The 12,621-nt window shown below is 41.0% G+C and overlaps 1 protein-coding gene across 10 annotated transcripts in view; it reads left to right on the forward strand.

Annotated features, from left to right (window-relative positions):
- Positions 1–12,621, forward strand: part of wdsub1 (WD repeat, sterile alpha motif and U-box domain containing 1) — a 30,981-nt gene that overhangs the window by 13,049 nt on the left and 5,311 nt on the right. For all 10 annotated transcript variants that reach the window (XM_052026222.1, XM_052025519.1, XM_052026056.1 and 7 more), the window contains 3 exons: positions 24–211; positions 1,936–2,025; positions 8,017–8,110. In XM_052026222.1, coding sequence (XP_051882182.1) covers positions 24–211; positions 1,936–2,025; positions 8,017–8,110 — 372 coding nt within the window. The remainder of the gene's footprint in view (positions 1–23; positions 212–1,935; positions 2,026–8,016; positions 8,111–12,621) is intronic.

Here is a 12,621-nt window from a genome sequence, read left to right on the forward strand (position 1 = left end):
AATGAATTGTTAATTAACTTCAGGTCAAGCACTGTCGAGGATGGATCAATAATTGCCTGTGACTTTTCTCCTGGTGGTAACTACTTTATTACTGGCTCAACCTCTGGAGAGCTGACTGTTTGGGATTGTCAAATGAAGTGCCTTCTTAATGTGAAGACAGCTCATGATTTGGGAGTTACTTGCTGTGAGTTTTCACCTCAGCCAATCAAAGGTATGTTTATATGTAGAAATATTCAGATATGTGCCTATAAATACATAACCAAACGATATGAGCTTTTTGTAAACTGGAACCTCACATTTTCCATGACCATGGTTCAGTCGTGATCTCCACTGCTGTCTGTGAGGCAGAATCTGGGAGGAGTTGATGGGAATGTGGGGGGGGGGGGGGGGGGGGGGAAGTTTACAGGAAAAATTAATGGTGGAATGGGATTGTTTTGTGAGCTGGCATAGACTCAGTGAACCAAATTGCCGCCTCTTATGTCATAACAAAATAAGATGTGTAAAGAGGATGAATTGCCAGTCCTGGATAAAATTTATCCAAGGCTGTTAAAGGTAAGTATGGGAGCAAATTCTTGCCATTTTTCTTTCCTGAATACAGGAATGCTGCCTGAGGGCTGCTAAGGTTGTGCTATTTTTTAAAAAAATAGAAGAAGGGATGTACTGAGAAATTTAAAGCCAATTAATTAACAAAGTTGGTGGGCAAATTGTTGAAATCATTTCTGAGGGACAGTATAAACCTTCATTTAGAAAGGCACAGATTAATCAAGGACACTTGGCATGAATTTGTTAAGGGAAGGCCATGTCTGATTAATTTGAATTCTTTGAGAAGGTAACATGGATCAATGAGGACAGTGTCATCTCCAAGGATGTTAGCAAACCTTTGACAAGGTCCCACATGGCAGGCTGATCAAAAAGGTAAAAGCCAGTAGGATTCAAGGGAGAATGGCAAATTGGATCCTAAACTGGTTCAGTGGCAGAAAGCAAAGGGGAATGGTTGACACTTGTTTATGTGACTGGAATACTGTTAGAGATGTTCCACAGGGCTCAGTCCTTTGCTTTTTGTAATATGTACCAATGATTCAGACTTAAATTTAGAAGACACAGTAAGAAGGTTGCAGATAATCCAAAAATTCACCATGTGGTTTTCAGGATGAAAGCTTTAGATTACAGGAGGATATAAATTGTCCAGTCAGTTGAGGAGATGCATGGCAAAAAGAACACAAAATGTGAGAAAATGTACCTGGGAGGTGCAATGTGGCAGGGAATCAGTGCAAGTGGGAGGATATTGAATGGTATGGAGGAACAAAATAAATGATGGAACAGTGCTGCTGTTGTGGTCAAGGATGGAAGTAGAGAAGGGCATTATTTTTAAAAGAAAGCTACATTTTTTACAGTGCTGTTCACAGGAAGATTCTATTGGCACATTCGTTAGTTTTCCAGGCAAGGAGACTGAAGAAGTAAAACTGATGTTGGAGTAATGGGAAAACTTCTTTTCATGTAAATTTGTTTTTTTGTGTGTTCATGGGTCCACCTTCAAGTTTGGGAAGATAGGTCCGCTCATCCCTCCCCATTCACTCCTCCCTGACCTGTCCTGATTCAGTGTCTTAACCTGAAATGCTGGCAATTTCTCCCCCCACCCCACCCCCAGATGCTAGTCGACAGCTGAGTTCCTTCAGAAGTATTTTTTTGCTCCAGATTCCAGCATCTGCGTTCTCTTGTGTATCAAATACACAGTTTGCCAATTTTACAAAAGAAATATGCTTTTAAATCTAGTTAATTAAAAAATGTCCAGGCTAATGGTTATAGCTACAATCACTTTTTTTGGTTTCTTGAAGTACATAGCTTATAGCAGGTGTTATAATTAATCTCTAAGTTTTTTGTATGGTTATTTTGTCTGCATTGTTGTATTTCATAACTTTTATTTTGCACTGCTAGGTGGCACAGATGATTCTAGATCACAGGGCTTTCTGATGGCTTCTTGTGGTCAGGACAACAAGATCATTTTTTGGATTCTATCATATGCAGGTATGTTGAATAAAATATTTCAAGTGCCTGACCAATCTGCTTCAACTTCACTTTCAATTCCTCTCACTTTCTACAGACCAAGAGTGTAGCTATTGGCACTCGCATTGGCCCCAGCTATGCCTGTCTCTTCGTTGGCTACGTTGAACAGTCTCTGTTCCAAGCCTACTCTGGCCCCATTCCTCAACTCTTTCTCCGCTATATGGATGACTGCATTGGTGCCACCTCTTGCACCCGTGCAGAACTCGACAGTTCAATAAATTCCGCCACAAATTTTCACCCTGCTCTCCAATTCACTTGGACTATCTCTGACACCTCTTTCTCCTTCCTCGATCCTCCATCTCGGGAGATTCCCTATCCACCAACATCTTTTACAAACCCACTGACTCCCACCAGCTACCTCGATTACAGCTCCTCCCACCCTGTCTCTTGCAAGGACACTATCCCTTTTTCTCAATTTCTCCGCCACCACCGCATCTGCTCCCACGATGAGGCTTTCCACTCCAGGACATCCAAAGTGTCCAACTTCTTTACTAACCGTGGCTTCCCCCCTACTGTGGTCGAGAGAGCTCACACCCACATCTCTGCCATTTCCCACACCTCTGCTCTCACCCTCACTCCCACCCCTCCCAGACCCAACAGGGATAGGGTCCCCCTTGTCTGCACATTTCATCCTACCAGCCTTCGTATCCAACACATCATTCTTCACACTTCACCATCTCCAACGGGACCCCACCACCATGCATATCTTCCCCTCCCTACCCCTTTCTGCCTTTTCGCAGGGACCGCCCTCTCCGCGACTCCCTAGTTCACTCCTCCCTCCCCACCTATCTCGCTCCCACCCCGGGAACTCTCCACTGCCCCCACCATAGGTGCAACACCTGCCCCTACACCACCTCCATCCAGGGACCTAAACAGTCCTTTCAGGTGAAACAGAGATTCACCTGCATCTCCCTTAATATCATCTACTGCATTCGGCCCTCCAAATGTGGCCTCGTCTACGTTGGCAAGACCAAATGCAGACTGGGTGACTATTTCGCAGAACACCTGAGCTCTGTCTGCAACCACTATCTGCATTTCCCTGTTGCCAGTCACTTCAACTCCCCCTCCCGCTCCATCACAGATATGTCAGTCCTCGGCCTCCTCCACTGCCAGGAAAATTCCACATGCAAACTGAAGGAACAGCATCTCATTTTCCATCTTGGAACCTTGCAGCCTAATGGCATGAACATTGAACTCTCCCACTTTAAATAATCCCCACAACCCCCACCCACCCCCAATCATGCCTCTTCTTTCCTTCCCTTTCCAGCCTATCTCTTTTTTCTATCCCGCTTTTTACCTCCTTACCTTTGACCCATCCCCCAGTGGATCAGTTCACCACTCCTCCCCAGAACCTGCCTATCATTATCTCTTACCTGCATCTACCTATCACCACCTTGTGCCCACCCCGCCTCCACTCTTTTGTCCACCTATCGCTAATCTGCTTTTCCCTCCTATATATTGGGCTTCCCCTTTTCCTAACTCAGTCCTGAAGAAGGGTCCCGACCTGAAGTGTTGATTGCCTGCTTTTCTCCATGGATGCTGCCTGGCCTGCTGAGTTCCTCCGGTGTTTTTCATCTAGATTCCAGCATCTGCAGTCCTTTATTTCTCTAGTAATCTGCTTCTTGGTTTTTATCAGATTAAATCAGAGCTAATTAGAATGACACAAAACCATTCGTAGTGACTTTTGCTTACTGTGTGCATTATTGGTTTCAGTTGATATCTTTTAACAAAGTTGTGATTTCCAATTATCATTTGGGAGCAGGGAGGAATTGACTTAATTTGTCTTCTGCTTTTATAATTATAATTTTGTCTTCTGAAGTGGTTCCCCGTGGCAGAATCATGCTCTTAATGAAATGTATATAGAGCCTTTTATAACTTAAGTGAACATACACATTTGATTAATAAAAATACAACGTACAGTCCAGAAGATTATAAATTTGATCCACAATTTGTATTTGTTAACTAATTTTAACAGGAGTGGTTTTACAGGTGGTATGATTGGCCACATTGTTCTAGATTAGAGAATGAAAAAAAAATCAAGCAGAATTTGCATTCTTGATCATAATTTAATGATTCCTTCTGGGAAAATAATGAGAGCTTCAGCTCGTCTGCTTGTATGAGTACCAGAGGATGGAAAATTGCCATTATGGCATTCTATTCAACAAGGGAGAGAGGTAAAAAGCAGAAAACTATTGGCTGTTTAGCCTAATCTCATTTGGTGGAAAAATGTTAGAATCAATTATTAGGGAAGTATAGCAGCACATTTGGATAATTGTGATACAATCAAGCAGAGTTAGCTTGGCTCCATGGAGGGGAAATTGTGTCTGACAGATTAAAAAAAAATTTTTTGAGGAAGTCTTGAAGTAGATAGAGGAGAACCAATAGATGTTAAAAGCCTGGAAATCCAAATAGAAGGTGCCTCACCAAAGGTTAAGTCACAAGGTAGGAGCCCATTGTGTTGGAGGTATTATGTTGATATGATGGGGATTGGCAAACGGACAGGAAGGACCAAGTAGGTATAAGGGGGTCATTTTCAGATTGGCAACCCTTGATCAGTGGTTGTCACAGGGATCCGTGTCAGGACTGCAGCTGTTTACGATACATACCCATAACTTGGAAAAATATATGGTAGCCAGCTTTGTGGAAGACTTGGAAGTAAGTGGAAAAGAAAGATGTGAGGAGAATTTAAACAGTATAAAAGAGATATTGATAAGTTAAGTGAGTGGGTAAAAGTTTGGCAAATGGTGAATAATAAGTTGTTTGTTTTGGAAGAAAAAAGAGAACAATATTTAAATAAAGAAAAATTGCAGGAAGCTGCAGCACAAATTTGGGTATTCTTGTGTGAAAAACACACCACTAGCAAATAAGTGCCGCAATTAATACAGAAAGCCAATATAATCTTGATCCTTATTTCAAAGGCATAAAATATAAAAATGGGAAAGTCTTACTTCAGTTGTACGAGGCACTGATGAGACCACATGTAGACTATTGCAAACACTTTTTGTCTCCTTGTTTAAGGAAAGGTATTATTTTATTCGAGATGTTCAGAGAAGGTTCAGTAGGATGAGCCAGGAATGGAGGAATGGTCCTGTGAGGAAAGATTAAACAGGTTGGGATGCTACTAATTGGAGCTTAAAAGTATGAGAGGCAATCTTATTGATTCTTAGGGGGGCTAGATGGGGTAAACGTTGAGAGAGTGTTTTCTCCCATGGTCTTAGAATAAGGAGGCACCCATTTAAGACTGGGGTAAGGAAGAATTTTGTCTGTTAGCAGGTTACAAGTCTAGAACGTCAAAGGGTTGTGAGGGCAGTCTTTGGTTATATGTAGGTCCGAAGTAGATTTCTAATCGGCAAGGAATCAAAGGTCATGGGGAAAGTAGACTCGAATGTTAGATCAGCCATAATCCTATTGAATGACAGTGGTCTATTCCTGTTCCTACTAACCTCATTTCTCCTTCCCCTCCCGCTCACAACAAACCTTCAAAACGCCAACAGGAGGGCCAGTCCAGTACTAATTATCAGATTTGCAATGATAAATGGCTCCATTGAGAAGTTAGAGTATACCTTATTCATTAAACCATAGCCATTGCACAGCCATATGTTGGTGCGATATCTTTGTGTGTGAGTATGCTATTGTTATTATTCTTATCAGGATAGATAAAGTAATGAGTTCACCTGGAACTTGAAGACCAGAGTCCTTTTAGAACATAAAACGGTACAGCATAGTACGGCCCCTTCATCCCACAATGTTGTGGTGACCTATATGAACAACTACTCCCTGATCAATCTAACCCTTCCCTCCTACACAGCCCATTACCCTCCATGTGCCTTTCTAAGAGTCTTTTAAGTGTTCTTATTGTATCAGTCTCTAACACCACACCACCCCCAGAGGTGCATTCCAGGCACCTGCCACTCCCTGTTTAAAAAAAAAACCTACCTCTGACATCTCCCGGAAACTTTCCTCCTCTGACAAACTGATGTCCTCTGGTATTGGCCATTGCCTCCCTGGGAAAAAGGTGCTGGCTGTCCATTCTACCTATGCCCCTCATAATCTTATAACCTCTATCGTCGCCTCTCATCCTGCATCACTCCAAAGAGAAAAGCCTTAGCTTGCTCAACCTTTCCTCATAAGACATGTTCTTCAATCCAGGCAGCATCCTGGTAAATCTCCTCTGCACCCTCTCTAAAGCTTCCACATCCTTCCTATAATGAGGCGACCAGAACTGAACGCAATACTCCAAGTGTGGTCTAACCAGAGATTTTTATAGTTGCAACATTACCTCATGGCTCATGAACTCAATCCCCCGACTAATGAAGCCCAGCACACTATATGCCTTCTTAACCACCCCATCAACTTGCGTGGCAATTTTGAGGGATCCATGGATTTGGACTCCAAGGTCCCTCTGTTCCTCCACACTGGTAAGAATCCTGCCATTAACCTTGTACTTCACCTTCAAGTTCATTCTTCCAAAGTGTATCACTTCACACTTTTCTGGATTGAACTCCTTCTGCCACTTCTCCACCCAGCTCTGCATCCTTTCTATATTCTGTTGTAACCTACAACAACCTTCTACACTATCCACATTTCCAACCTTGGTATCATCTGAAAACTTACTAATCTGCCCCTCCACTTCCCTCTCCAAGTCATTTATAAATATCACAAAGAGCAGGGGTCCCAGAACAGATCCCTGTGGAACACTACTAGTTACCGACCTCCAGGCAGAATACTCTCCATCTGCTACCACCTTCTGTCTTCTGTGGGCAAGCCAATTATGAATCCATGCAGCCAAGTCTCCATGGATCCCATGCTTCATGACTTTATGGATGAGCCTACCATGGAGAACCTTGTCAAATGCCTTGCTAAAGTCCATATACACCACATACACTGCTCTGTCTTCATCAATTTGTTTTGTCTCAATTAGACTCATGAGGCATGACCTGTCCCTTGCAAAGCCATGCTGACTATCCCTAATAAGACTATGCTTCTCCGGAAACTTTTCTGGAAATTTGCATGACCATGACATGTACCATATGAAATTACAGAATCTATGGCAATCAAAATATGAATCACAAATAAATTGTCCATTCATTCTGTTCAAACGCTTCCCTCCTAGATGTACCTTTATTCCAACTTCTTGGTCATGGCACCTGCCTCGGGCTTCCTCCAATATTCCTGTTCTGCTTCTTGAGTCTACCCATGAGAAATCAGTTAAGATTGGAAATTCACAGATGCAATTACAATGCACACTTGTTACCACATTCGTCTTGTCTTGTTTAAAAGATGAGAAATTGAATATATGGTCCCCTTTTATTTTATTAATGTGAAGCATTTCAGAGGAATATGGTATAATTCATAGCAAATATTTTCCAAGATTTAATTTATTAATCTAGTTTACACTTTGTCTATGGTATTTGATATCAATTTGTATAGAATTTTAATGCTGATTTGATACAAATTTGAAGCATGATCAAGAAATGCATCTTGCAACAGTTGAAAGTATAGCAGTGTTAGGAAATGATTATATTCTGTAGTTGCTACCAATTGTCATGTATCATAACACATCTTAGTTAAAAGATGAAAGCATTCAGGTCAGGAACAAAAATCATTCCACTTCTTATATGTGAGAATTTGAGACCTCCTTCATTACCATAACAGATGAGACAAGATTGTTGGAGAACCTGTTAACTGCAATGAGTCTAGAATACAACGTGCTGCTGATTATTAGATGAAGATGGGTGGACAAGTATCCATATGAAGCATACAGTACTTGTGTACTGTAACTTTAACATAACAGTGTTGTCCTTCCCTTCTCTTTTACCCTTTGATCATCCTTTTGTGTAAATTATTTCAGAAATAATGTTGGAGTGATGAACACCCACTGGAACAAAATAAGTGGCAAGATATTCACTGTTTGAACCTTTCACATTATCTTGTGATATCTCATATTCACAGGTTGTGAACTTCGAATGAAATACTCATTAAACCGTCATACGGCTCCTGTTCTTTCATGTTGTTTTTCATCTGATGGCCATATCCTGGTATCTGGGTGAGTATGACATACTTTCTTTCCATTGGTGGAGTTGTGTTTAGCCCGAATTTGTTTAAAAGGAATGACAAAGATGATTTAAATTAGTAAATGTTGATGAGCATTAATATCAATTCAGAGCTTAATGTCCTCAATTTTTAAGTGATTTGCAGGTGAAATTTTTGCTGAGTCTTTACAGTAAGTTGGTAATGTCACATTGGGACTTCATTGAGAACATCTATTCCATGCTCTGTTAGTACCACTCTAAACTGGATGTCTGAAATGATTGTGTTAGTGCCTATGAAATTTCTCATTGCCATATCCAAATATCACAGATTATAAGCACCTGTACTTTGTAGCCTACAAAAGCTGGTTCATCAGATAATTGTATTTACCGAATTCTTTTGCTTTTGATTACCCAACCTCAGTTTTGCAGTAATTCTAAAAAAAAACTCGTAGATATGCAGAGTCATAATGACTTAGTGATTGCAGAGCCTCAGCCTGCTAGCTCTTGCATGTATAGGCTGAGGCTGTGAAGAAGAACTCTCCGAGATGGTGATTTTAAAAAGTGAAACAAACCTCCATTATGGATCGTACTAGACTATCCCCTTCAAAGCAAGCTTATAAGTAGGAGAAGTAATGGTGTTTAGGTCATATGGCAACATCAGAAATTAGTTCAATGTTTCTTTTAAAAAGCAAAATAAAGCAGATACAATGGAGGGCCTTGGGATCCTTGTTCAAGTTTATTGTTGTCATAGGCGTACATACACAGGGTATAGGTTTGCAGCAGCAACACAGTACATTACAAGATGAGGACAAACGTAAGGTAACAAACTTAAATTAACATAAATTATACATAACTTACATATGCGCAAAATGAACAACAAAATAAACAACAACACTGGTGCAAGATTGTGAGAGAGAAAAAAGAAATGGTCCGAGGTCGTAATCTTTCAGGTCGGTTCAAGAACCTGATGGCAGTAGGGAAGAAGGTGTTGTTAAACCTTGATGTGTGGATCTTCAGGATCCTGTACCTCCTGCCTGATTGCAGCATCGAGAAGAGGGCATAGCCCGGATGGTTTGGGTCCCTGATGATGGATGCTGCCTTCCTGAGACATCGCCTGTTATAGATGTCCTCAATGGTGGGGAGGGCTGTACCCATGATGGAACTGGCTGAGTCTACCACTCTCTGTAGCCTCTTGCATCCCTATGCATTCGAGTTTCCTCACCAGGCCATGATTCAACCAGTCAGAATGCTTTCCACTATACACCTGTAGAAGTTTGCCAGAGTCTTCAATGACATGTTGAATCTCCTTAAACTTTTAAGAAAGTAGAGACACTACTCAAAGTGTATTGAGGCCATCTGGTAGCACCATTCAGCACTGATTGTGTCTTCATCTCGTACATCAAACTGCTGTATATAACAGCAGTAACATTTTTTTAGAAAGATTATATGCTGTATAAAACACAATAGCTCACTAATGTTCACAATCATTGCATGAGATACTTGTTGCCTGGGCATATTTTGATTTGCCAAAGTTGTCTTATAGTTAGAACTTGCATAATGCAAGGAAGATAAGAAAACAGTAAACTTAGTTGAGGAGAATACTAACTGCTAGTGGTGAGGAAACTGCAAGTAGAAGTTTATCAGCATCTTATTCCATAGAACACAAATGAAAATTATATACAATTCCTTCAAAGAGGTAACTTTTTGTCTAAAAAGAAATCCAATTGATTTGGATTCCTTGATTCTGTAAGGGTATTCTTGTTAATTCTGAATTTTTGTTTTTTTAGAACTTTGAATTATTCAATGAGTTGAAATAAGCAATTAAATAAAACAGCTTGGATAGTTTCAGTTAATTTGAATTCAGCACCTTATAGTTTTTATTAGATTGCTACTTTTAATTAAATTGTATAATTAATGTTCCTACTCCAAATTTTTTACCATAATGCAATTTTATGCTAGTGGTGAGCTAAATCTATATTGGCCACCTTTTAGAATATTTAACATTTAATAGTGTTCAAATAATCGCATGGCTATAAGTTATTATGTCTCTTGTTGGCTTCTCAATTTCTAAACCTTTCCTAGCTACCACTGTTGATGGACACTAGAAGCTTATTCAACCCCATGAAATGATGCTCCCGCCTTTTGTTTACTAGTCCAAATTTTGTAAACTTCAGAACATAATTCGGTAGATCAAAACACGATGCATTTTATAGATGCATTGAAAGAAAGAGGGTAGGACCACTCAAGGACAAAGTAAGGAATTTATGCCTGGAGCCAGAGGAAGTGGGCAGGGTATTAAATGAGTATTTTGCATCGGTGTTTACCAAGGAGAAGGACGTAGAGGGTATGATATAAGAGGGGGGTATGCTGATATTCCAGGGCATGTTGAGGAGGAGGTGTTAGGTCTCTTGAAGAACATTAAGGTGGATAAATCCCTAGGGCCTGATGGGATGTATCCCAGGCTACTTCAGGAGACTAAAGAAGTTTGACATGTTCCTGTTGAAATACACCAATTTTTATCGATGCACCAAAGCATCCTATCCAGATGCATCACGGCTTGGTATGGCAACTGCTCTGCCCAAGACAGCAAGAAACTGCAAGAGTTGTGGACACAGCACATCACAGAAACCACCTCCCCTCCATGGACTCTCTCTATACTTCTCGCTGCCTCAGTTAAGTGGCCAGCATAATCAAAGACCCCACCCACCCCAGACGTTCTCTCTTCTCCCATCGAGCAGAAGATACAAAAGCCTGAAAGCACGTTCTGCCAGGCTTAAGGACAGCTTTTATCTCACTGTTATAAGACTGTTGAACAGTTCCCTAGTACAGTAAGGTGGATGCTGGACCTCTCAATCTACCTCGTTATGGCCTTGCACCTTACTGTTTACCTGCACTGCACTTTCTCTGTAGCTGTTACACTTTATTCTGCATTCTGCTATTGTTTTACCTTGCATACTATTCATACAGATCAATTCATTACACAGTGCGTTGAGGTAGTACAAGACAAGTTTTGCACTGTACATGTGACAATAATATTCCAGTTATCAGAGAAGATTCTTAGGGATAGGATTTATTCACACCTGGAAGATCATGGTCTTATTAGGGAAAGTCAGCATGGCTTTGTGAAGGGGAGGTCTTGTCTTACAAACTTGATTGAGTTTTTTGAGGAGGTGACGAAGGTGATTGGTGAGGGTAGGGCGGTGGATGTTATCTACATAGGCTTTAGTGAAGAATTTGACAAGGTCCCTCATGGTCCAGAAAATTAAGAAACCTGGAATCCATAGAGACTTTGGTAGGTTGGATTCAAAATTGGCTTGGCTATAGAAGACAGAGGGTAGCCATAGAGGGATGTTATTCTGCCTGCCTGTTTGTGACCAGTGGTGTTCTGCAGGTATCACTGTTGTTACTTCACAAACAACATATGAAGTATTGTGTGCAGTTCTAGTCTCCACATCACAGGAAGGAATGTGGAGAGAGTGTAGAAGAGGTTCACCAGGATGTTGCCTGGATTAGAGAATATCAGTTATAAGGAGAGGTTGGACAAACTTGGATTGTTTTGTCTGCAGCATTGGAGGCTGAGGGGTGACCTGAATCCAAGGTGTAAATGTCAAATACAAGAGGGGGGTAGGTTTAATGTGAAAGGGGGAAAGCTTAAAAGAGATGTGTGAGGCAAGTCATTTTACAGAGAGTGCTAGGTGCCTGGAACATGCTGCTAGGGGAAGTGGTGGAAGCAAATATGATAGCAATGTTTAAGAGGCATTTAGACAGGCACATGAACAGGCAGGGAATGGAGGGATATAGATCATGTGCTGGGCAGATGGGATTAGTTTAAATTGGTGTGTTGGTAGGCACAGAGAACATGGGTTGAAGGGCCTGTTCCTGTGCTGTACTGTTCTAGATTGACCCACCCTTCCTTGTGAATGAACAGAAACATCATGAATACAAGTAATCAAAGCTGGACCCCTGCCTGTAACTGTTCTGCAATCCAGTTCCTTTGCTTCTGAAGGACAGATACCCTTTTCTATTTGTGACATAATTCTAATCATTCATCATTCTATCATCTTTAAATAAACGTAAGGAAGTGAATACAGAAGTGGAAGAGCATGTAATTGGTTGGTGAATTTATCCCATGACTGGTTGGGGAATTTATCCCATGACGAGATGGGGAAGGTGAATGTGTCAGACTACAGTTTCGTGATTGAATGGGAGAAGGCTGCAAATTCAGAAGGGGTGAGCTAAGTAAATAATATAGGAATAGGGACTGGTGTAAATAATAAAAGAAATATGAAATTATTAAAACCGGCACTGGAAGGGACTGAGAATCAGTTTTAAGATAGGCCATTACAGTCAGAAGAGATCTGATTTTTTTTAGTCGTGCAAACAGCTGAAGCAGGCCATTGCAAGTGCTTCCTGTTCCCATGTGGAGCAGTTTATGTATTGGTTGCAGAAAATTGCGTAAGGATAAGTGTGGCAAAACTGTGAATTTTTAAAAATTTAATGGGGGCAGGAAACTAGGGCAGGTGAA

The sequence above is a fragment of the Pristis pectinata genome, chromosome 1 (genome assembly GCF_009764475.1).
Source record: "Pristis pectinata isolate sPriPec2 chromosome 1, sPriPec2.1.pri, whole genome shotgun sequence".
Classification (NCBI taxonomy): domain Eukaryota; kingdom Metazoa; phylum Chordata; class Chondrichthyes; order Rhinopristiformes; family Pristidae; genus Pristis; species Pristis pectinata.